Raw genomic sequence first — 26564 nt, forward strand, 5'->3', positions numbered from 1 at the left:
TTGAACAAAAACGGACGAATAAAACTTTTTATACTTTTTATACCACTTTTATTTGTAACTAATGTTACTGCAATTTCGTCCTATAACGACATTTTCAAACAATCACGATTAATGAAATTGTTCGAAAATGAAAATAGGACGAAACTGCCGTAACATTATTTATAAATAAAAGTGATAAGTATAAAAAAACATAAAAAGTTTAATTTTTCATTTTTCGTGATATATAAATCATTTACATAATTAAAAACATTTTAAATTAACTGTTATAGGACCTGAATTTTACATTATTTTCAATTAAAATACTACGTGGAACCATATGACCACGAATGTGTTTGTCCTTGACTATAAATTACCATTTATTTTATTCATTGTAAATTAACAGGAATAATATTTATAGTGTTGAAAAAGCCATGGAAATATGAAAACCTGATCAAGTTGCCCTTCTGGTTTTCTGATTTCATCAACGCTCCTGAATGAATAATTTGTAGAGGAAAAATGTTTCAACTTTTCTTAAAAGAAAATGGCAAGAAACTGATTTCATTCCAAGATGTTCTGAATACATTTTCAGATTGTCGTGAAATTATGTTCATGGGTGGTAAAAATTGTTATAAATATAAGAAGAGGAAGAAGATGTAATAGAATCGAAAATTTAAAAAAATATATCTCAGATATCTATAATAAAATTATGGCTGAAGTTTTATCAATTTACATAGAACTTTATGTAGAGCAACAGGTGCACATTTATTTCCTGCTGTTGAAGTGTGGAAAATATTAATGGCAGACAACTTGGCAGAAGTGAGAAATTTGCGTGAATAGATGTTACATTCCAGTGGACTGCTCGATTTAATTACCAAAAAAACTCAATGATGAACGAGCATTTTTCATAGGCGTTGAGGTACGTGATTCCGAAAACTACTTCGATTTTAAATATTCAATTCGTTTTTATTTTCACAATTTTTTTTGTTCGATGACATATTTTTATTAAATGATATTTTAAAATTTTCATCTCATTCAACAGTGAAGATATCTCCGAAAAACAATCGGTATAAAATGACATAACAATATGTGATTCGATTCTCAAACATTGCATTGGATTTTCTTGATAATTAAAAAAGGAAAACATTAATATTCATAAATGAATAACCCCCCATACTAGTTGGAAAATTTGAATTTAAATCTAGTTGAAAACTGACACTCAGTGGAGACTGAAGTATGTCAAATAATGCTGCATCGTAAATGAGGCTTGACTGATTTTGTTTTTTTTTTGTAAATTTCGTGCCTTTGGACCGAACTGTGTAAGGTATCCTAATATCCCAATATTTTTTTTATTTAACTTTCGTTTACAAGACTTCTTCAATGCATATGACTGCTGATTATCATATTTCCTTTTGAATTTATAATGAAGTAGGTATTTTAAATTTTGTTCATACACAGCACTATGAATCACAAAAAACGAGGTACCTTTTGTTGAATTTATTCACAGAAAAAAACAACGTACCGTCAATTATGTCGTTTGTTCATTTGGTATTTCAAAAAGCACTGAATAGAATTTATACTTTAGATCAACGTTTTCCATGGCACTGGGTGAGAGAAATATTTTTTCTATTCCCTATAAGAGTTTCTACATACCAATTTGAAAGAATCATCATCTTTTTAATCCTATACTGGATATGTTCAATATACATATTTTCATTTTATTCATCTCTCTTGTCGCCATACAAATTCGCATTATCAACGGCACAATCTTCAATTGTGTGGTGTGCTCTCATCATTCGAATATTTTTATAGGATACATTAATCTAATAATTTTATCGACCCGCTACAAATGTAATGATGTTACTTGATGAAATGTAATAAATTATTGATATGTATTCTATCGTTTCGTAAGCAAAAAAATTTTCGTTATTATTGATGGCGAAGGAACCTACGGGGTTTAATAATTTGTAAGAATTTTTTTTTAATATTTCTAATCAGGTTGATTACCTGATGATGTACTGAATAGACTCAAAATTATATCTATAATATCTCATATTTTCTCAAAGAGGAGTTCAAAGATATCATGAAATATATGTTTTTTTAGATTTGACTCATCCAGTATTGGAAAAAAATATTTTTGTCATACTATTATCCGATCATAACAAAAAATTCATTCGAAAAATATCCTCATAACAAAATATCCGTTTCAAAATACTTTCACTGAAAGTGGAGATAATTGAGTAATTCAAATTCTTTTACTTCATTTTCAAGTTAACTTCCCAACAGCTTGGTATAACTATGCAATCCTGAGTTTATTTAAAGTAATTTCCTGAATATGAAAAGCAACGTATCCTTAGTACATTAAGTTTCTATCTGGAATAAAAGTGATTCAAAATAACCTTTTTCATTGATATCACAACACAACAAAGTTTTTGTTTCGGGGTTGAAATTAGATGATTTTAATGTATTTCCACGTGTTAAAACCGAAAGTGACCATAAAAATTATATATTAGCTCTTGTTTTCAAGATATAGTATCATTATATTATATATATGTATATTGAGTTTTCAACAAATGAAATATTTCATCACCAACAGTTGGTACACATGTTTTTTTACATAACACCCCTCTCATCAGCTGTTCTTAAGTAGTAAACATAACCTATGTGAGTTTGTCAATTGTACGCACGTGGTTGCTATTGAAATTATCGTGTGAAGTTGATTTTTAAATTAATTTAAGTGCTGATCTGAAATGCCTCGAAAGTGTGTGAATTCTGTCGATAGCTTTTGCTATATATGTGGTGAAATAACATTTAAGGCTCAGAAACGTAAAATGACACCTATCGTTAAGACAGCCTATGAACATTATTTTGGTGTGAAAGTTGGGGACCAAGATAAATCATGGGCTCCTCATATATATTGTAATTCTTGTTCCGTCATATTGCGAGAGTGGCTGAAAAATAAAAACCGGGCAATGGCTTTTGCAGTACCTATGGTTTGGCGTGAGCCTACCAATCATACAGACGACTGTTATTTCTGCTTAACTCTTCCCATTAAGCAAGGTTTATCTATGAAGAAAAGAGGAACGGTTAAATACCCTAATCTCCCATCTGCTCTTCGGCCTGTACCACACTCAGACAATTTACCAGTCCCTTCTCCACCCCAAAACTATGAAATTTTAGAGGAAGGTGATGAAGACTGTTTAGAAGGAGCAACCCATCCTTCTACATCCTATGACCCTGATTTTGAGGTAATCGATAGGTCTAGTGATCCGCACAGAATTAGTCAGGCAGAGTTGAGTGACCTTATAAGAGATCTTCGCTTGTCTAAGGAAAAGGCTGAGCTGTTAGGGTCAAGACTACAACAGTGGAATCTTCTAAAACATGATGTGAAAATATCTCAGTACAGACAGCGTCAAAAAGATTTGCTTCCTTTTTTTGAGAAAAAAGAAAACCTCGTAGTTTGTTCTGATGTTAATGGTTTGCTGGACTGCTTGAATTTGGATCACACTCCATCTGAATGGAGACTGTTTATAGACTATTCAAAACTAAGCTTAAAAGCTGTACTTCTGCATAATGGAAATCAGCTACCCTCTATTCCTATAGGTCATGCAGTTCACATGAAGGAAACGTATATAAATATGAAAACACTTCTCCAATCAATCAAATATGAACAACACAAGTGGCACATCTGTGGTGATCTGAAAGTCATTGCTATACTCCTAGGAATGCAATTAGGGTTCACCAAGTACTGTTGTTTTTTGTGTCTGTGGGACAGTCGGGATAGAAAATCTCACTATAAAAAAATGAACTGGCCTACACGAGACCTAAACCCTAATGAGAAAAATGTAGTTTACGAGCCTCTTGTAGATCCTAAGGATGTTCTCCTTCCCCCATTACATATTAAGTTGGGACTAATGAAAAACTTTGTGAAGGCCATGGACCAGGAAGGACAAGCTTTTAAGTACTTGAGAGCAAAGTTTCCCAGGTTGAGTGATGCTAAAGTCAAGGAAGGCATCTTTATTGGGCCTCAAATCCGTGAAATCGTAAATGATCCTGCTTTTGACATGATTTTAACAGGAAATGAAAAAAGAGCCTGGGAAGCCTTTAAGGGGGTTGTACATGGGTTTTTAGGTAACAAAAGAGATGATAACTTCACAGCATTGGTTAAAGAGCTTCTTCAAGCTTACCACCAACTTGGATGCAACATGTCCTTAAAAATTCATTTTCTTCACTCTCATCTTAATTTCTTCCCACAAAACTGTGGAGCTGTGAGTGTCGAACATGGAGAAAGATTCCATCAAGACATTGCCTTAATGGAACAGAGATATCAGGGCCGTTGGAATGAAGCAATGCTTGCAGACTACTGCTGGTCTGTGTGTAGGGATGCTCCAGAAGTGTTTTATAAAAGACAAGCTAAACGACAGCGATCTTACAATGAATCGGATGGACTTAATTGAAATTTGGAGGTACAAACTTCTTTCATTTGTCAAAACACTAAGAATAATGTTTTTTTTTATTAATTTTGTACTTAAAATATTCTAAAAGAAACATAACAATATTGTTTTATGTACTTTCACTTTTCACGTATAGTATAACTACTCTTTAAGATTAAGTACTGTGTATCTCAAAAACCAGAGCTAATAAAAATTTTTCATTGTTATTTTCGTTTTTATCACCCCAAAATTAGTAGAAATTGATTAATTTAGTGTAGGAAACATTCAAAAAATATTTGTTTGTTTTGTTGTGTATTTGATCATTTTATATAAAACACTTCATGAAAACATCACTCCTTCTTCTAAAACTTATAATAGAAGCTCTATGTACATGACGTAATGATAAAAACTAATAGTTTGAACAATACTCGATTTGCCTATTGGGAGGAATAGTCTCAGCACACTTGCAAAACAAATGAAACGTGCGAAGAAACTCTAACCGAACGAAAATCATGATCCATATATAAATGTCAATATCATTTTATGAGACATGCAAAGCAAACGTTTTATTACTGATTTTCATCAAAAGTAATACCACAAGACCTCAAAAAATTATTGATGAATTTTCATTTTTCAACGAAAACTTTGTTATTTAGCAATACCATGAGAGCGCACACAGCATTATAAAACTACGAGTTCGTAGGTAAGTATTTTTTCTCTGATTCTGGACTTTTCTCTTAAGTTGACTTCTCAATGCCATCGATTTTGATCTACCCTTGTCAAACTGACGCCAGATTCACATTCAGTATAGTGAGTATATTTCTATTTGCTTATGGGATTTTACCTTTGATTTTACCTTCAAATATCCTTGGCCTCAACCTGAGTTGAACCGACCCCAGATTCGAATTGAGCCACCTCAAACGCCTGCAATAGTGCTAAGTCTCCGTCGTGTTAAGAGAGGGGAAGATCATTTAAATATTCGACAGTTCCAAGGATTGTCCTCATCTTCCGAAAACTTCCGTCCTCGATATTTCAAAAAGTGTCCAATTCTGGACTTTATACCCACATCAGGAAGATAGAAAGTACAATATCAAAATGCTTTCAAATCCACCAGGGACCAGAAACCCACAAGATTTGTGCGAGATCCTTTTTTTGTATTAATATTGTAAATGTTCATTGTCGCATAACAATACCATGACAAACGGCAAATATCGCAAAGACTTAGTTGTACTTTTTTAATGCAAACTAGTTGTTGTTGAGAAACAAATCAAGTAACGAATACAAATCTTGGAATAAATGAGTTTTATTTTTGAGTTTACTCAACGCAAAATTCAATTTTACATGGCGTACATTTTTTTGTCAAACTGTATCCCGAACCGCCAGTGGAATCAATAATTCATATCTAATTCAAGGCAAAATTAATCTTTTATCACTAACAAATTCCATCGATAATAATAATATAATAATAATAATAATAATAATAATAATAATAATAATAATACCACAATACCGGTGGACCCAACACTTGGTTCCCAATAATCAAGGAAGGGGCCCCCACAATCGACCCGCTCGGAGGGGTCAGAGGCAAGGTGGTGGGGCCCAAAACGATGATTTGCCTACTGATGACAACCCTGGCAATGAAAACGGACGTTTTGAGTGGACGCATGAACTAAGAGATAGCCTTATGCATTGCTACGAGAGTAGTGAGCCCGCGCGAAGAGGGTACATGGCGAGATTGCATGCTCTGTGGTGTGAAACACATCCGGAGCATGCCGCCTTTTCCGCCCAAAACCTTAGGGATTACGTATCCTATCTTCGGCGGCAGGGCTATATAGCTCCTTTCCAGCCTGCTAACGAAGTGGTGGAAGTGGCAGTTCTACCACCCGTTGGCACGGCTGGAGAGGAGACCAGCACCATACCACCAATGGAGACGACAATCAGAACACGCAGGGCGCTCCACAGGATTAAGCCCCTGAAGCCACAAGAACTGGCTCGTTTGGATGCGGAGGTTCATAGTGTTCTAACAGAAGAGGCTGACATCTGGCAAATCAACACCGCCGTGTATAACGTCGTCCAATCGCTTTCCGAATCGGAAGGACGAAATCCCGGCCTTGCGGTTCGGAAGATTGAACGGCGTGTACACAAGATGGAGGCTAAAATCACGTCGGCGAGACAACACGCGTCTCGTATCCAATGTGTGATGGATTACAGGGCAGCCAACAGGCCTTTCACGCCCGCAGTGCGGCGAATAGCCGCCAATCTACGACGTATCCATCACACTTTGAGCCAAGGCGTGCTGCTGACCACCAAACAGCACTGCCTTGATAGGATACGAATGCTAGTGGCTGCTAAGAAGTCACTAGTGAGGCGAGCGAGAAGTATCGCGGAAAACCTTAGGTTCCGCGAGAAACCTTCTCGCTTATTCCAAGAGCCTCCACGTGTTGTGGATAATCCGCCGACCGCTGATCAGGTGGAATCCTTCTGGAAGGATATCTATGAACACCCGCAGCCACTCAACTTAGACACTTCAGCCCTAGCGCAGTTCGAAGCTTTCAACAGAGAGCTTCGACAGCCTGAGCCCAATGAACTGCGCAACCCGATAACCCCGGATGACGTTCGAAGGGCCCTCGTTGGTTCCAAGAACTTTGCTGCTCCAGGCCCAGATGGGCTGAACACTTATTGGTGGAAAAAACTACCAAGTACCCACCACCATCTGGCCAGAGTTTTCAACTCATGGCTCGATGGAGAGCAGCCGATTCCGGATTGGTTTGTCGAGGGGCGGACCGTTCTTATCCCCAAAAGCGGAGATTTGTCGATTCCTAAGAATTACAGACCGATAACATGCTTGAATTCGTGTTATAAGTTGTTTACAAGCATCTTATACACACGAATACTCACCGCAGTTGACCGAGTGTTCGAACGGATATATGAGCAGAGAGGGTCGAAGAGAGGAGTCGCTGGATGTAAAGAGAACCTGCTCATCGATAGATGTGTAACGCAGGACTCGATACAATATAAGCGTAACCTCTCTATGGCCTGGATCGATTACCGTAAGGCATTTGATACAATTTCGCATGAGCTCATCTTGCATTTGCTCAGATGCCTTGCGGTACCCGACAACATAGTGAGATGCATTGAACAACTGACACCACTTTGGCGAACTCGCTTCACCATAACATCTGGTCAAGCAAGAGTTCAAACAGGGTGGGTCACTTTCAGAAGGGGTGTATTTCAGGGTGATTCCCTCAGCCCCCTTCTATTCTGCATCTCACTATTGCCATTATCCGTTGCGCTCAGAAAGACTCGAGGATATAACTGTGGCACCCCCGGAAACCGGAGGCACAAGGTCACCCATCTGTTTTATATGGATGATCTTAAACTTTATACCTCTGGAGAGAAGGATCTCTATCAGTCCTTGAGGGTGGTGGAAGAGTACACGCATGCTATCGGTATGAAATTCGGGATAGACAAATGTGCAATGGTTCATCTCAAAAGAGGACGATGCGGGGACTACGGAGAGGATGTGCAGCTCGTAGATGGAAGCATCCTACACCATCTGGATGCCGGAGAGACGTATACTTACCTCGGGGTGGAACAACGCCACTGCAGTGAAAAACTCTCTCCGCGGCAAGTATCAGCACAAACTTCGACAGATCTGGTCATCGGAACTGTCGGGGAAGAACAAAGTAGCTGCAACAAATATGCTTGCCGTTCCAATCTTACTCTACTCCTTTGGAGTAGTGAAGTGGACTCGGGAGGAGCTGTATCAACTCGACGTAAGGACCCGAAAAATGATGCATCTCTATAGGAGTTTGCATCCCAAATCGTCCGTTCCACGGTTGTACTTCCCCCGACAACAGGGAGGTCGTGGACTTTTGAGTTTGGAGTGTCTACATGACAGAATGGTACTGGATACAGCCTGTAAAGTCGTCAGGAGTTCGGATCCCCTTCTCTGCATGGTCCGTGACCATGAGAGAGCAGGAATTGGAGCATTTCTCCTCGGGGCAGCTGCTCGAGCAGCTGATGAACTCGGTATAGTTTTCGACTCTGAACGAGGTGACTACAACTCTGTCACCGAGTTGGAACCCGTTCAGCAAAAAGCTCAGATAAAAGCCGCAGAGATCACCTTACTTCTGCGGAGACACAGGGATAAGCCGATGCATGGTGTCTTCTTCAATAACATTGAAGACCTTGGCTTATCAAAGCGCCTGACGTTCGCTTTCCTCAGGTCGAGTGGGCTGAAGTCGGAAACTGAGGGGTTCATCATGGCTTGCCAGGATGGCGTCTTCAACACCTTAGTCTACCGCAGTCGCGTGATGGGTATAGAGGTTCCTGACACAAGGTGCAGGGCCTGCCGCGAGGCGCCCGAGACCCTAATGCACTTGCTATCAGCATGTCCAGCATATGCGGTCTCGGCCTATATCCATCGACATAACGCGGCCCTAAGAGTGCTATATTACCATCTACGGCACTCTTACGGTATTGACGAGACACCGGTGTTGCCCTACGCTCCGGGGGATATTGAATCCGTTGTGGGGAACGAGAAGTGCCGAATTTATTGGAACTATTCGTTCCCCACCCTCAGGCTCATACAAGCTAATAAGCCTGATGTAGTCCTTCTCGACCACCAGACCAAAACGATATTTGTCGTGGAGTTTTCAGCTCCTGGCGAGACGAATATCGTCAAAAAAGAGGAGGAAAAACGGATAAAATATCGAGATTTTCTCTTCGAACTCCGCAGACTCTATCCAGATCACTCTGTCAAGATGGTCGTTCTGATTATTGGAGTCCTTGGTGGAATGATGTCTTCTCTACTCTCGAATCTCAAAATCATACCGGCTTGCCGCACTAAGGCAGACATCTTAGCCGCACAGATGCAGAAGGCTGTCATTCTTGGCTCACTGCGTTTGCTCAGGGCACATGATTCTCGGACCCAATGATCACTTACCCTACGGTGTGGGGAGTGGTCATTGGTTGATTATGCTGGCGCGCCCTCCCGAATGTATCGGGGCTTCGGGGGATAGGGCCTGACCAGCGCACACTACGGTGAAAAAAAAAAAAAAAAAAATACAATAATAATAATGTTAATGATAAAAATTTTAGTTCATTGAACAAAATCACAATGTTCCTCAGAAGGGCTATCAATACAATATTAATAATATTATAAATTATAATATTGTCAATACAGAAAAATATTTTTTCATTTATGTTCAACACCCACATAGGTCCGGAAATAATGAATTTCCGGACCTATGTTTACGTGAACTTTTTTTCATGAGCTCAGCTCCTGGAGAAGCCCTTATATATTTTTCAGCGCAGTTAGAAATTACCTTGTTTATCTATTTTCAAATTTTACCATTCGTTACTCTTCGCCATACAACGTAAAAAGCGATTTTTTTCTTTCAGAAACAAAAAAACAACTTACCCTTGATTTCGGGGTATGTTTCAAACCTATGGCAGGTTGGCTCCTATTGCTCTGGAAATGAAGAGTGAGATGTTATATCGGATATAATTTTTCTTACAGGTAACAAGCAGAAAGTAATCACCAGCATTTTTTCAAATTTTTTACAATATTTTTGAAACCTAAAATGTTATTAAGTTGATCGATATTTGGAGGATTTTGCATTTATTCCCCTAATATTCAACATTTCTCTATCAGTTGCATAATGGCATATGTAGAGTTTCGAGGTAAAAAATTAAAAAGGGGGACTAACGTTAGACTAAGACATAAATAATGAGTCAAAGTGTATTATGCTTTCTAATTTACTAGACCTCTATCTTGGATCAAAACCAGTACAACGGAAAACGCGAATTGAAAATATTCAACAAATTGTTCAAGGATGGATGGAATTATATGTGAACAATCTATACTGCAACGATTTATTTTGTGATAAATCGTGAAAGATTGGACTGACCAATTCATTAGGACTGGTCGCGCACGCACTGATAACTTTTGAAGTCTCGGCGACTAAGTAATCTAGCGATTCAATATGTTAAATTTGGTTTTTTGAAATTAATTATTTATCATAATGAGTTATCGTCCATAAGAAATATTTTGTTCAATTTTTGTGATTGAAAAGAAATAATTGAATATTGGGTGATAACAAAATATAACTAAATATAGTGTGCCGTCCTGTAGACATATCCTTTTCAATTAACAACTTTGCATTTCTTATTCGAAATTTCAATTTGAAGGATAACTCACAATTCGAAAAATTTCTTTTCTATAACAAATACAGCGTAGACCATCGAAAAAATACCGCAAAGCAGAACTACCATGGAAGAACTTTTGTAAAATGTTTTTGTCAAATTTGTTTAAAATAGAGACAACTTTCAATGAATAAATATTGTAAAATCTTCATGCTTGTAAGTCATCCCCATTTTTTATATAGGAATTACGTCGAGTGACACCTCATTTTGAAAGGCTTTCAATGCCCTATCCAACACAATACATTTCTGTCACAAGCTCATTTCCCAAGTAGCTAAATCGATATTACAACACGGCTAACAAATTCGTTCATAGTTAAAATTCACCTTGACAATCAGTGTCACTATTTTTCGGGTTTGATAGCCGTGGATTTTTTGAATTTCTTCCTGATATTTCGCTGTGGCACGAGTGTCTAGCTTCTTCAGAGGTTTATACATCCTGACATAATCTCCATTGACTGGATATTACGGCTGCGTTACGCGTATTTATGTTGACTCAGGTAGTTTTTTTTTGAGGATAAAACACGAGTACTACAGGAAAATCCTTAAGGTGGTGCCTGTGCGGAAGTAGCGATTTACATTGGATTTAAATCGCTGGAGATTAAATTTATTTGGAAAAACGTTATCAAGAAGTCTATTCCATATAAACGCAGTTCTCAAATGAAAGAGTTTTTAAGCAGTGAAGTTCGAGGTATACTGAGTTGAACCTCAAATCAATGCGCAGCTACATTCTGTCGCTTATTTATGATATGTACCCCTCTTGGTGTAATGAAATGTGCCAAGTCACTTGAACAAATTATGTGAAAGTATCTATAGAAGAGAGACGAATTTCCAACCTTTCTTCGATGTTTCGGACTATCAAGGTTGCAAATGATATTGCAATCAGGCGGATGGAAGCCACAATGACTGTGTTTGAAAACACGGAACTCATCGCCCTCAACCAGGGATACCATAGTCAACTGGTATGGGAGGCAATAAAAATCCACAAAAACACGGATACTTTAAACTGAGATGAAGAAGCTGTGAACCCTAATCGAATATGAAATCCCACTCTAAGTAGTTCGAAAATAGCAAACAGCATGACGGTAGATTAGGTTAGGTCAACCTGCAGAGGTTTATTGTGGCTCCCACCTATTTAGACTCGACCAAATAAACCCAGATTCTTGACGAAGTCGATTAGTTCATATGGTGAGTGATCTTTTAGGTCAGATGGTGAAAGTGTGGTTCTACCAAACTCTGAAAATCTGCTTCGGTTCGCAGCGGAAAAGGCACAAAGTATATGTTCTGCTGTTTCATAATTTTCTAAACAGAGGCGACACACACTGTCTTACGACAGCCTGAGTCTCTGCATATGATGATTCAGACGACAGTGACCTGTAAGAAGGCCTGTTAGATATCGTAGTTCATCCCTACTGTAGTCCAACAACTGTTTGGTTTCAAGCTTCGAAGAGTAAATGAACGCCTTGGAGTGAGCCAATCCTGGAAGATTTTGCCAGAAGTCTTCAAATCTTCCTGCCATCCAGGTGTTCAATGTTTGTTCGGCAAAACCTAAAGCAATGCCAATGACATGTTCTAGTCCGATGAAGCTACTTGCAACACCCTCCTTTGCAAGGGAGTCAGCAGCTTCATTGCCTTCCAGGCCAGTGTGGCCAGAATTCAGACCAGTAACAATTAAGTATTCCTATTGAGGAGAGCCGTTTTTGGCAATTTGCTACCAAGTTAGATGTTGCTCGGTAAAAGTCAAGGCCTTCCAATGCAGATTTTTATAGACTTGTGTGTGAGGTTGGGTTCTACCAATCTTTCCGCACACAATTCAATAGCATAGATTTCCGCTTAAAATACAGCCGCATAGGTCCCTAGGTAGGTTGATATCTCTGTCTTGGGTCTGCAACTGAAAACCCTTTACCAGAGCCTGAAGGTTTTTTTGATCCACCTATGAACCAACAAGTACCTGCTCACAATATTTCCTAATCTCGGATGATTCAATCCTTTCTAGTTAGGAAAAGTACTGTATGTATAAGGCAGTTCGTAGTTGACAGTTGGAGGCATGATGTCAGAGGTCATGCCCAGAATGCTGTGACTCCAGTGTCGGCCAGAAGTCTAGTGTACTCTGCATTAGATTGTTTTGTGCAATTGGCACAGAAAAATGTGGAGAGGATGTAGTTCTAAAAGAATCTCCATGGCCTGATAACACCACAGATAGTCAGACAAGTCTGTCTCTGTAAGCCAGAAAGCTTTGCCTGAGCCGTTTTCTGTAAAGCCATTGGCCACCAGACAATTGCTCCATAAGTGATCACTGCTCTGGCAAACACGCTTGTCAGAATTTAGCTAATCTAGGCACACCAAACCACCTGAGTCAATATAAATGATCGGCTCACAATAATTATAGCAATTTCCTTCCGAAACTTAAAAAATGACGCAGCATAAATAAGCGTTACGCAGCTGTAATATCTAGTCATCGGAGATATTAACTCAGTAAGGATAAACCTCTGTAGAAGCTAGCTACTCGCATCAGCGAAAAGTCAAAAAGAAAATTCACGGCCTTCAAACCCGAAAAATAGTGACACTGAAAACCTCGGCTGCGTTCTGCAATTTTAACAATATTGCGTTCTGCAATATTAACAATATTGCAGAACGAATAGAAGGATAGCCCCTCATATCAAGTTGAAACCACTAATTATCTAAGGTATTGTATACTTCTCGTCCACTAGGAAAATAATGTTTTTTCTTAGACCCTTTGCGTCGCCCGTTTTTCATACACCTACATAACTGAATTATCAAATGCTTTTCCAAACCCCCTGAATGTCATAATTTTATAGTGATACCACAATAACAAAAAATCTTATTGATAAATATCCATTTTTTAAAGAAAACTTTGTTATTAAGCAATACCAAGAGAGCAAACGTCATGGTTGCTAGATTGGTATTGCTAAAAAATAATAAAGTTTGGGTTAAAAAAAATTATATTTATCTGAGAAAATTTTCAGGTCGAGTGGTATTCGAAAAGATTATCTCCTGAAATTTTCTCAGCTGAATGAAATTTAAGTTAGAACATTTGTTTGAAAGTACAATTTTTGAATACGTAAATGAGTCAACTCGTAATTGTCAATAATGGCCAAATTACTTGACGCTAGATGCATCACCAACACGTCTTGTATTCTTTTCGATTTCAGTGAAATTCAGAATAATAAGTGTGGCAATTCATTTTTCATTTAGGTCTCTTCTATCTGTTTATCGTATTTGTGAGTTTTATTTGATTTACATATTCATTTCGGTTGTTTCAGTAGAGATAAGGTTCTAGTTATTGTTATAATCATAATATCAAATTAAAACTGTGAATTTCTGTAGAAGCATTCATGTAGAGTTTCAATATTCAGTAAAAATTATATTCAAATATTTGATTACATTGGTTCAATTCGATCAGACAGTTGGAAAAAAGCATTTTACCTCAGTAAAACTCTGTTTTGGTGGCCTAGCCTTCAATTCTTTCAAAATGTTATCGGTTTGAAGAAAATAATCATAAGTAGCTGTTTCAGAAGGATTTTCGTTCAGTTTGTGTCTGAAAGTTACTTCTTTGCATGATCTACACATCCATGTATAGAGTTACTTATTTTCAAATTGATTACTTCCTTCCTTTCTTTGGAAGATTGCCTCATCCCTTTTTTTGTATCAAGATGGAGTAGTAGAAAGCCAAAAACTTTCTTTCCCAAAAAAGAATATCATAATATTAATATTACCATAGCACGAATTTGGCCGCAACCATGTGACTATTCTCCATAATCCAATATGAACTTTGAAGACAGCAGGTAGAGAAATTTTATCACCAAATATTGAATTAAAAGGTATATATTGCCATTTCTACATTTCATCTGGATTATAGGTTCCAGATTTATGAACGATGGTTCCGAATAATCAGATTCTGAATAACGAGCAAGGAGGTAGCCAAAAGTTGCCCGAGTGCCTTCTTGTGACCGTACAAGAACTAAAAAGGCTTCAAAAAAACGTTTTTCAAAGTTTATTTCATGATGATTTAGCGAGTCATCTTCCTTTTTTAATCAATACTTGTTGATGAAAATTATATAATAATATTGTGCCATGAGTTTTTCCACCAATATGTTACTCATTAATTATTGATGATTTTCTGAACTAGTATTATGAAAAGATTTGATTTTTAGTATGTTTGTTTGTAATGAATAAACTCCAGAACTACCTAATCCATTTAAAACATTCTCAAATCTATAGAAAAAGCAGCAATATCAGCGAGTAGCATGAACTATATTTTATTTTCAAAAACATTGCTATGGTGTAACTCGAGTTCAAAAAATTAAAGTCATTATTCGGCTTCCATTGCAAAACTATTGAAGATAATGATGTTGTCGACTAGAAGAACCATGTTTCACGCCAAAATAACTCTTAATTGCATTAGCCGAAAGTAGTATTCATTATAAGAATAATACCCACCTAATACTCAGACTTTTGAAGAGCAATATCAACTTTTATACTTAACTGATGAAATTAACAATAGATTACTTCGTCAAGTAGCTATTATCGCTTTGTTTTATTATATTCAACTGTTCTTTCCTGGCGCCGTCACCATAATAAATAATCCGCTAAAAGCTTGATTCGCAACTGGCCCCCTCCTTAAATTGGTCTTTATAATCCCTTATATGATTCTTTTCCTTGATTCTGACGCAACTAATTGGGGAAATTGTTACTACTATATTATAACCCCAGTCTTCGATTTTCTAGAATTCCATTTGTGCTAAAAAGTTGTTCTAGAATCAAGCTACAGACCAATTTCTCTAACATGCTATGTGGCCAAAATTTGAGAAAAAGTAGTCATTCTCCGCCTTGTTTGGTACTTCGACTCTTATGATTTCATATTGAAATATACATGTGGATTTCTTAGTTACTATTTCGCCAATGATCAGCTAGTAAACCTCGAGAACCACAAGTAAAAAGTTCTGGAAAGTTCGTAGTTCCGAAAACACTTGAAAAGTAAACTCAGATTATTGGCAGTAGCTAGTATTTTGGAGAATTCTCCAAATAACATTGGACATTTTCCAGAAAGTATTACACTACGAAATATTTAAATCAATCCATTCACATAATGAATTGAATACAGCAGGATATGTTTCTTGAACATCGCCTTATTTTTCCATATTTCTCAAAAGTTGAAACCGGGACCTAAGAACAAAGCATTAATATTCCCAGTACCAGACAGCGCTGTTACGACGTGCCCCAGGTTTCATCAGTGGTGTTAGGCTGAATCACAAATGTGTTACTAGACTCAACTGGGTAAGCGTACGATGACACCATCTATGGAATCGACAAAAAACTCTAACCTTGCCTGTCGAAAACAAAAAAACTTCATGGTGGTCTTTTGCATAACCAAGCGTCCATTTCGACCGTCTTCGAACTCTAGTTGCCTACCAGAGAAATCTGAAGAGAAAGCCACAGAGGAAAACAGAGACCGATTTATCATTTGGCAATTGTAGATTTGCAACAGACCGCCTTGGATGCCATTTTTCATCTTGGATAAGCAACATTTGAGTTTTCTTCCGATCTTATAGAAGTCTTCTTCGCAAGAAGAAGGATTGTCCTTTCGGAACAGTTGATTACAACAATGCATTCTTGGTTCAACCTAGAACCACTAATGAGATCTAAGGCAGGTCGGAATAGCACTACATGGTATTTGATCATGAATGTTATGTTTTGATTTTTTGTTATAATTCCGGAACCAAAGTAGATTATTCGGAATCATTCTGATCGTTTACGAAATCCCCATGCAAAAATTCGTATTTGAATAACACTGTATATAAACAGTGAACACCCTGCATCCAGTGGTTTCGTTAGCGAAGGAGGAGGCTCAAAGGTTGACCTCTTCGTGAAATGAACCATATAACATGATGTGTAGGGTTTCACAGCCGGTGTCTAACAAATTGTCTGATGTTTCTGAGTTCATTAGCCACGGTCTGCAGGTTTTTATACCCGACGTTTAGTCTGCTACTGCAGCAGACAGTATTAAAGGCGATGCACAATGGTCGAAGTGCGAAGAATGGGAAGTAAGGATTACGGAGAACCGAGCCAGTACCACCTTGCTACCGAAAATTCATTGCTATAGGGTTTCGACGTATGAGATCGCCAAGAACTTGGGGGCAAAACTCATTCGTTAGAAACTCGGCTCATTTTATTGAAAAGATTCTAGATTTGAAAGCGAATCCTATTGACGTGTTGGTCAGTTTTGATGTCATATGTCTATTAACAATGGTTCCGATTAATGGAACCTTGCATCTGATCAGCGGGTTCTTTCTTCTAGACACAGTCTTATTTGAACATTACTTAACATCAACATATTTTCAATGGGATGAAAAATTATATGAACTGAAGGAAGAAGTTGCAATGGATAGTCCACTAAGTCTAGTAATTGCGAGTAGAACTGACGAGAACATTCACGGCGTCGCGCCGATCCGTCCTTTCTGCTGGCTACGATATGTTGATGATATCTTCGTGGTTTATAGTCATGGGGATGAGGAATTGGCAAGAATCTTGAGATATTTGAATTCTCAGAACCTGAAAATACAGTTCAGAATGGAGAAAGAATAGGAACGGAGAGGAACTCATACGGACCGATATTTGAACAAGCACTGAATCATCATTTTCGTCAGAAAATAGGGGTTATTAACCGGAAGGGCTATAAGAGGAAATGTGTCATCTGAAGAATGACTTTCTTGGTAATGGATATATCGGGGCCGAAATCAACCAAGTCTCAGGACCCATACATAAACACTCCACGGTGGAGCGTATGACCAATGGTGTGACGAAGCGAATTCAAAGAATCTCCGAAGAACATGAAAGTGGGGCCATTTTCAAGCCCACAAGAATGATAGGTAATAGCAAAAGACCCCAAGGATCTAATAAGTACCTCAGAAGTATACCAAATACCGTGTAGTTGTGGTCCGTTCTACATCGGAACTACCAGAAGTAGCGTTTGAACGCCATTGACTGAGCATAGAAAAAGTTGCCGCTATGGCCAAACCGATGAATCGGCAGTTGTAGAATACGCTATCGCAGAGAGCAGCCATGGTATTGCCATTGAACGCACGCAAGTTCTTGATAAAATAGGAGGGTATTATCCAAGGCTTTTCAGTGAGGCCATAGAAATACATAAACGTAAGAGTAATTTCAACCGTAAGGAAGACAGCTTAAAACTTCATAACACAATCATTCTCCCAATATTTGAAGAAGGGTCGGACAAGGGAAATTGCAATATACCCCATCCTCATTCCCTTAGATTCATGTTATTTAGAGATATGTCAAGGAATGGGTCTACTATGAGAAACCAATGACCCTGAAAAATAAATGGAACCAGAGAGGTCTATTACAAGATAAACATTAACTGTTCGAACAGAAATTGAAGGTAAATTTAATTTGAACAGATAGTTCAAAATGCAAACCTGTATAACATTTCTTGTAGGCTAATGCTTTTTAAAATTATTTGAGTTCATTTTATTCCTAGCATTGAATAAAAAATCGTTATTGCTTTGATTTAATGACCTTTTCATACTTTGTTCAAGTATAGGAAAGTGGTATGGACTATTCTTTTATGGCCTTATTTCCGTGTTCTATCCAAAAAACGGTGAAATTATGAATAGAAAATTAAAATATATTATATTTGGTTGAAAAATTGGTTGAAAAAATACTGAGTGTTGAATGAACCCATTTTGTGAAATGAATCCGATGTAAACGTAAACCACCCTAGTGTGTGTTCTATTTGAAAAAAACACAACTTTGGTTAATTACACATTCACTGAACACTCTATATATAGATGATTATTTTCAAACATATAGCTTTAATTACTCTCTACAACTATAATTTGAGACATCTTTGTCTATCTCAAATAGGGAAGCAACTATCGTCCACCTACACATAATTGATACACCCTGTATAAGTACTTGCTATCTGTATACTAATATCTATTCATGTATATGTATCTGAAAAGTTAATGTAACAACAAACCTCAGTCCATTTCCGATTCTGTGGCAGCCGCAGTTCAATGCTCTGTATCTCCTGAATATGTTTAACTGTTTGTTGTAGATCGGCTTGTAATTTCTGCTGTATTTGTTTCTGAACCATCATCTTCTGTTCAACATCTTGGCTTGATTCTCCCTCAACCAAACAGCTCTGGCCCCTCTTCAAAATTTTATCTTTCTCCAATCTCTGCGACAGAAGTTCTTCAATTTTTTTCGTTGATTCTTGGAATTGACCATGTTTCATAACAGGTTTCGGAGGTTTCTTCGATTCATCTGTCGACTGATTAGGGGTTACACTGAACTTGGCTATCTGCTGACGAAAATCTTCTTCTGCTCGTTCCTTGTTCAGCTGCTGCTGCTGTTTGTGCTGAAGCAACTTCTGTTCAGTCTGCGGCAAAAATTGCGCTAAGGCTTGTGCGTTGGCTACGTAGTTGCTTTTATTTTGTGCAAAAGATTGTCTAACTTCGGCAGACATGTAGTCGGGTTGCGATGGCATTCTTTGATGGCAATAAGGCTTGCTGTCTGGTATCTTCTTTTGGATATACTCTGGTTGAGATACTTTCCTCATGTGCGTTTGGTGTGATTCCAGTTTCATATCTTTTTCTGGTGATAATTTCTTGTTGATATCGAATTGAACAAAATCCTTGAAACCTCCAGAATCGGACGAATTCGAGTCTAGAGAATCTATTTTTGTCATCGTTTTTTCAGCCAATTCTTTTTTATTTAGATTTATCATCCCGCAGCAGTCTGTGGTAGCGTTGGACAGGATGCTGCAGCAAACCGTACTTGGGGAATGGGGTGTTTTGATGGGTATATCTTCTAATTTCTTACATTCAAAATTAGTACTAAGTTTATCACATTTTTCGCTAATATATGTTGACGAGTATTCGTCGTATTTTACGTTAGTATCAATACCGAGTTGTTTAGTTTCACTAATATAACTGCTTTTTTCTGAGGTGTACACCTCCCTGTAGTCGATTTTTTCCTGGGTTTGGGAAACACTTCGAAAGTCCCTCGTACTAGAAAATTCTTTAAATACTCTAGGCTCACTGATAGTTGTTCGATGAGGAATGTTGCTATTGGGAGATTTTCCATCTTGAATAGTTCTCTGCTGTATTTTTACAGGTGGGACGAATCGTGGTTTCGAGGGTATGGTAGGTTTCGGTGCAATTTTTGGCCTATCACCCTCTTTGTTATTGTCTTGCATGTTAGGTGAGCTATTTATCACGCAAGTGGCACATTATCACCCCCGAACACGAGGTTTCTTCTATGTAAACAACGATATTTTTCGTTAGCTCTTGCTGTAACATTATAATAAACGTTTTTGTACGGTTATGAATAATTGTCTAATGTCACTATATAAAAAACCAATATATTTCTATAAAACGAATCACATATTGCACCACTGCCACGCTAACTAGCACGTTGTAATGTTGGGGGTTGACTCCCTACCTTGGGAGTTCGAAAAGGCGTCGCTTGGCGGCGCAAAGCATCGCGACGGACGAGATGCGGTTCGATATGCGTATGAACAGGTACATTTTCGCTTGAACTTACTCTGCAACGAAAACTGGGCTCAAGTAGGCTTTTTGTGTCGTAAACTGTCTTCGTGAATTGACTAATTGGTTCTATATACGAGGCAGATGCAGAAAAACAAGCGAGGTCGATGACTTTGACACCCTAAATTTATTCTTTTGTTACGGAACCCTTTTTTGTCGGGAAGTTCACGTCGGAAGAGCTGAAAGATCGACGCATCAACTCCCTTCGCCCTATTTCTTTCTACGGGGTTGCTCGTAACTTTATAATGATTTTAGATTTCACCTCAATAAATCTTATACATAAATAATTCCATATATTTCGTTCTTATAGTAATTAAGCATTAAAACTCTTCAATATAATATTATTCGATTATAACATGTCTTATTTTTTTTTCAAACATCTGTATGGCTTTTTGCAATGTATTCAATAGAATAATAAAACTTATTTGGTATTTATTTTTTCATTTTAATACAATATGAAAATGATAAATATTACTGGAGGTTTTTTCCAATACCAAACCGTTATTTTAACACCTCTTGTAGATGATTACTTGGTGATCGAAACCCGTGTCCAGGTATTAAAATAACGGTTTGGTGTTGGGAAAAACTCCAGTAATATTCATTACCAGACCAAAGGTTCCAAACAGTGCATCACAAGTACATGAAAATGATAAATTACAAATTTCGCCAGTGAAATTCGGTAAGCTGAATACACACATATGCACATATTTTCATTTTATGACTGAATTATTCCATTAGTTCTATTAATTTTCAAGTGCTTCTCTAGAAAATCAATAAAAATCTGATAATATATTTCCGTGGCCATTTTGAGTAAAACATTCATTACATTATCTTTTTCGTCATCCTTATCACTGGAAGAAGGAAAGCTATTCATAATTTGCACATCATCTACTCTGTAATATACATGGAACGTTACTTATCTAATCTAATCTCGATCTGAAAATTCTACTGTGTAAAAGAACATAGCGAATAAAATTTGGGAGGAAAGAAATACGAAGAGTACGTTTTGCTTCTCTTATCTTTTTTATTTGTAACTAACGTTACTGCAGTTTCGTTCTATAACAACATTTTCAAACTTATACATTGAACTAACAATTATTGATTACAATAGGCCTTAACACTACTGTAGGTAATAATTGAGGTACTCAGCTTGATTGACTATCTGAATTTTTGTTTACTAGTGACAATTTGGATATGCTAACTTGAAAACCGGTGAGTAAACTAAATCGATTTGATTATTCAACAGGTTGCACCCGCAATGTGAATTTCCAAGAATTCCAAATAATTGAATTTGCAACCCTTCCTTGCATAGTGCAAAATTTCCGTATCGTTTAGATTCGGGAACTTGTGGTTATATGCTAGGGAATTATTTGAAAACGTCGAATCATTTTCACCTAGTCTGAAGGACCTTTCATGTTCAGCATACCGTTTTTGGAAATGTCGATTTATAATGATTTTGCAAACCTTTGATTATCAAATAATTACGGACAATGTATGATGAGCTGTTCTCGAGTTTCACTCGAGTTTTGCCTCATAAGGCAAAGTCTCATTTGCCATCTTCTGGTGATGTCTGGAGTTTTACAACTAAATTGTTGTAAAACTCTAGTGGAGTGTCGAATAAACCCACTCAATTTTGACCTGACCTAACCCACTATTGCTATCTTAAGCGGTAAGACCTTCAAGGTCGGTTAAATTAAAATAACTAAAATAATGTGTTATCAGATAGAGAATATCAGTGATTGTTGTTGAAATATTCTTCAAAAATTGTCGAATTTCGTTTTTGTCTCTACCGCCTCCATTTCGAATGGTAGAAGAACTCTCAATACTGTTTCATATTTGTAATAATCTGATATGAACCAATTTGTAATGAGACTTTCCGTTCTTTAGATTTTATCATAAAATTCACTAAACGGTTTTTTTTTCAGCTTGCCCAGTTTGTTTGTTTCTTTGGTGGAAATTTAGTAATTGACGTTTGACCCCCTTCCTGTTGACAGATTGATCTGAAATTTGATACACACATTTAGTTTTGATGACAATACCATTTAATGAATTCTGTATCCTTGTAAATCTATACCGCAGCTTACATATTGTTTCACAACTACCTCAATACGATCTGCCTAGGGACCAATGCGACTGTATTCCAAGCAGAAATCTATGCCATTGAATTGTGTGCGGAAAGACTGTTAGAATTCAACCTCATACACAAGTCAATAAACAATAAACGTCTGAATTGGTAGCAAATTGCCAAAAAGAACTCTTTTCAATAGGACGACCTTACAAATTGTTTATGGTATGGATTCCTGGCCACACTGGGCTGAAAGGCAATGAGGCTGCTGACTCCCTTGCAAAGGAGTGTGCTGCAAGTAGCTTCATCGGACAAAAACCTGTCATTGGCATCGGTTTAGGTTTTGCCAAACATTGAATACCTGGATGGCAAGAAGATTTAAGGACTTCTGGCAAAATCTTTCAGGATTGTCTCACTCCAAGGAGTTCATTCACCTTTCGAAGCTTGAAAGCAAACAGTTATTGGACAGTAATTGGATTCGTTAAGAAGCTGGGTTTATTTGGTCGAGTTTGAATAGCCACAATGAATTCTTGCTGATTGTTGTGGATGGTCGAATAGATCCACTCACTTTTGACCTAACCTAACCTTACCTTAAAATGGGTATCACATGACAGGGTTTGACTAGTAGAATAGTGGTACACTTTGAAAATAATGCAAATTCAAGATGGTCGCGGGTACAAAATGCCGGTTTGTATATTTTTCCACAACTACCTAAATATGGTAATCAAATGGCAGGGCCTGACTAGTAAAATAGTAGTACACTTCGAAGAAGATGCAAATTCAAGATGGCCTCACTTAATGGACTAAACAGAATGAGAAGAGTTGAGTAACAAAATTATAAACTGAAAACTTGGAAAAAAAAATTTGAAAACAAAAAAAATTATGTTGAAAAATAATTATGTGAATAATGTAGGTTTCGAAAACTAAAAAATAATTCTGAAAGTCCTAGGTAGCATTCATCACACCACTCTCCTGAGTAATCTATGGTATTGATACAAAAGTAATAAAATCGTTGGGCGTAGTATTTACATATTTACTCAGGTTACGCTACGCCTAACTATTTCATTATTTCATTTTATAATTTTATTATTTGGTGTGATGACTTCTACCTAGGACATTCTGAATTTTTTGTAGTTTTTAGCACATTATAATAATAATAATAATAATAATAAATGTTTTTATTGCTACACAAAAAGCAGTTACAAAGAACAAGGTTGATTGATGTTATGTAGCAAATGGCATCGTTCGCTCTTCTATCTTCTGAGAAAGATAGAATAGCGCTCTTCCACGCAACCACGTCAAGGGACCAGTGACAAAAACTGGTCCCTCCAGAAGAAAAAAAGAATATACCTTCTCATAAACATAGTACAACTGAAAAAGAATATACATATAAATATAAATAAAAATAATAATAATAATTATGTCACAAAGTGCAATGAATGTCGCATAAGTTCATCAATGTATCAGAAGTCTATTGCTAAAGTACCATCCAACAAAAGACTTTTAACCTTTTTCTTAAAGTTGAAGATTGACAAGTTTTTGAAATCATCGGGAATACAATTGTAGATTTTAGCGATGCCATAGGAGAAGCAAGATCGGTAAAGCGAAGTGTTGTGCTTGGGTACAGATAATTTCTGTCGAAACCGGACATTAACATTGTGAGCTTCAGAACGCCTCTGAATTTTTGAATATAGATATGAAGGTTTTTTTGTGAGTAAAATTTTGTGATATAATACACAGCAATGCAAAATACGTCGTTTGTTCATAGGCAACCATCCCAGTCCAGTAATGTAACTCGAGGTCGGAGTCCGTCTTTTAATACCGCATATCAGTCGGGTGCAAGAGTTTTGGAGTCTTTGTAGGCGAGTTCTATCGGAGTTTTTTATAGCCGGCCCATAAACAACATCGCAGTAATTTAGCTGGGATAGGACGAGTGACTCGCATAGGGTGATTTTGCATGCTTTATTTAAAATATCTCTGTTGGAATAGATCAGTTTTAGGTTTACGAAAGCTTTTTTAATTATATGTGATATATGCGTGGAAAACGTGAGGGAGTCATCAAGAAACAAGCCTAAATTTTTTTCGCAATTTGACAATTCGAGTGTTTCATTTCGGATGTAAAGGGAAATTAGAGGTCGGGATCTATTTTTGGTCGATTTCCTACCGAAAAGTATGGCTTTGGATTTGGTTGGGTTGATGGATAAACAGAATTTTTCTGATATATCGACAAGTCTCGCAAGATCCTCGTTAACCTCATTGCAGGCAGCAACGATATCTTTTTCATCAAATGCGAGGTACAGCTGCGTGTCATCCGCATAGAAATGTGATGTTACATGTTTCAAATGTTCAGAGAATTGAGAGGTGTAAATAGTGAAGAGTAGCGGGCTCAATATTGATCCCTGAGGTACACCACACAAGGTTTCGATGGAGTCTGATGATGTGGAGTTCAGTATGACTCTTTGTGTGCGTTTATTGAGATAAGCAGACATAAGTTGCTGCGAAGATGGAGAAAAACCTATATAGTGTAGAATAGCTAACAACAATTCATGATTAATTCTGTCGAAAGCTTTTGACTACAATCTACATCATTATTAGTTTTTTGTTTCAATAAAACCGTTCAACATAAAAAAATTAAAATGATTTTAATGAATACGGACCTCCAGTTTTTTTCATCGATTTTTGTAGCCACAGTAATAAAGAATTCATATATATTACAATACATATGGTTCCCGACTTTTTTCTCATCATACAATTTCCAGTCAGACCTAACTCCAAAAAATAGGGACCAATAATTTTTTGGTATAAAATTCAAAGCTATACAACGCTATACGAACCCCACATACTCCTAACCATCTACTTCGTTCACAATATCTCAATTAATGTTCAAATTGCCGTCCTTCGTTCTTGTTTCTTTGAATTCGTCAATTTTGCCAAAAGTTGAGCCAAGCACCTCGTCTTATAGTACATAAGCTAGATTTGTTATTAAAGTAGCTACATAAATCGATGAAAAAAAAAGTGTCAGTCTGCCTACGACTTAGGTAGTGACACGTTTTGAGGGTTTTGTGAGTTAAGGCCGGGCTGTCAATCTGCCTACTTTCCAGGTCTTATCACTGGCATCCGCATGGGTCTCAATCTGCCTAATCGTCGTTGGGATCCCCTTACAAAGACGCTATCTACGGAGTTGACAGAAAACTCAAAACTTCACTTAGGTAAAGTAAATATGGGTCAACACGACAGTCTGTTACAAACTGTACCTCGATACAATAAGAAATTGTATTATATTTTTCACTGTAGTTTCCACTGCAACGCAACTAGATGGAACCAGAGCCCAAAAACAAAGTAATCATGATCCAAACACAAAACAGCGCAAAATCGACCTAGTGTAGATCTCATCCGTGGTGCCAGGCCGAACCACGGATGTTGAACTCATTGAATGAGCCTGAATATAAAAATACACCGTCTACGAGTTGACTGAAAACTCAAACTTTGCTTATCCCACCTCGACAAGGATACCCATCGTGGTGTGTTGTTGGTGTGGTAAAACCAGGATTTCTGTTCATCTTCGATAAGCAAGTTTGTTTTCTGTTGATCCCATAGATAGCTTATTTCCATTAGTTATATTCAGACAGTTGTGTTCAACAAGACATTAGCATTTAAACTTAGCACCACTGCCGACACCTTTGGCAGATTGAAATAGCACTGTTTGGAAATAATAGTGGTCACTTATTGCATCTTTGGTTACGAAACTTTAATGCACCTCTGTGTATGGTCAATACATCATGTATTATTTCAGCCTCTTTGTTATCCGTATGTTAAGACACAAGGTGTGAGCGATACTTGCACGTTATGTCTAAATGCTGGTTGAAGATCATTTTGGATGTTCCAGATGTTCAACCTTTTCCAACAGCTCTATCTCTTCACCTCGGATTTGTGTAGGTCATAATCCTTGTATCTTTGTCCTCTTGGTGAATTTTACCTTGTTGATTTGGATGAGTCACGGTTTATGTTGTGTAATATTCAGAACCTACTGTAAGCGTCTTCGATCGTATCCAGTGTTGTAACCATGGAAATAGAAACCAAGTGAATACGCACTCAAATTGCCGAGTGAGGTTTGGAACATGGTGAACTTATGGTAAGATAAATCAAAGCGTGTTAGTCGTGATTCAGTATTCGTATTGTTCACTTCTTTTGAAAAGACATTTAACGCTCGGTTTTCGAAATCAAAATGGTACAGTGTTCTGTTTTAGTAGGTATGTTTTAATGATAGTGTAAACAGATATGAAGCGTTTTTTG

The 26564-nt window shown here is 37.3% G+C and overlaps 1 protein-coding gene across 5 annotated transcripts in view; it reads right to left on the reverse strand.

The window, feature by feature from the left end:
• Positions 1–26564, reverse strand: part of LOC111514188 (ras-GEF domain-containing family member 1B) — a 378228-nt gene that overhangs the window by 166822 nt on the left and 184842 nt on the right. For 3 of the 5 annotated variants that reach the window (XM_074171797.1, XM_074171796.1, XM_074171798.1), the window contains exon 5: positions 9835–9885. In XM_074171797.1, the coding sequence (XP_074027898.1) occupies positions 9835–9885 (51 nt within the window). Of the gene's footprint in view, positions 1–9834; positions 9886–18636; positions 20026–26564 lie in introns of those variants that run through there. The other 2 variants (XM_074171792.1, XM_074171791.1) reach the window with 2 other exon arrangements.

Source organism: Leptinotarsa decemlineata, unplaced genomic scaffold, assembly GCF_025532065.1.
Source record: "Leptinotarsa decemlineata unplaced genomic scaffold, Ldec_3_MD MMD2_tig00000035_RagTag_RagTag, whole genome shotgun sequence".
NCBI classification, from domain to species: Eukaryota; Metazoa; Arthropoda; class Insecta; order Coleoptera; family Chrysomelidae; genus Leptinotarsa; species Leptinotarsa decemlineata.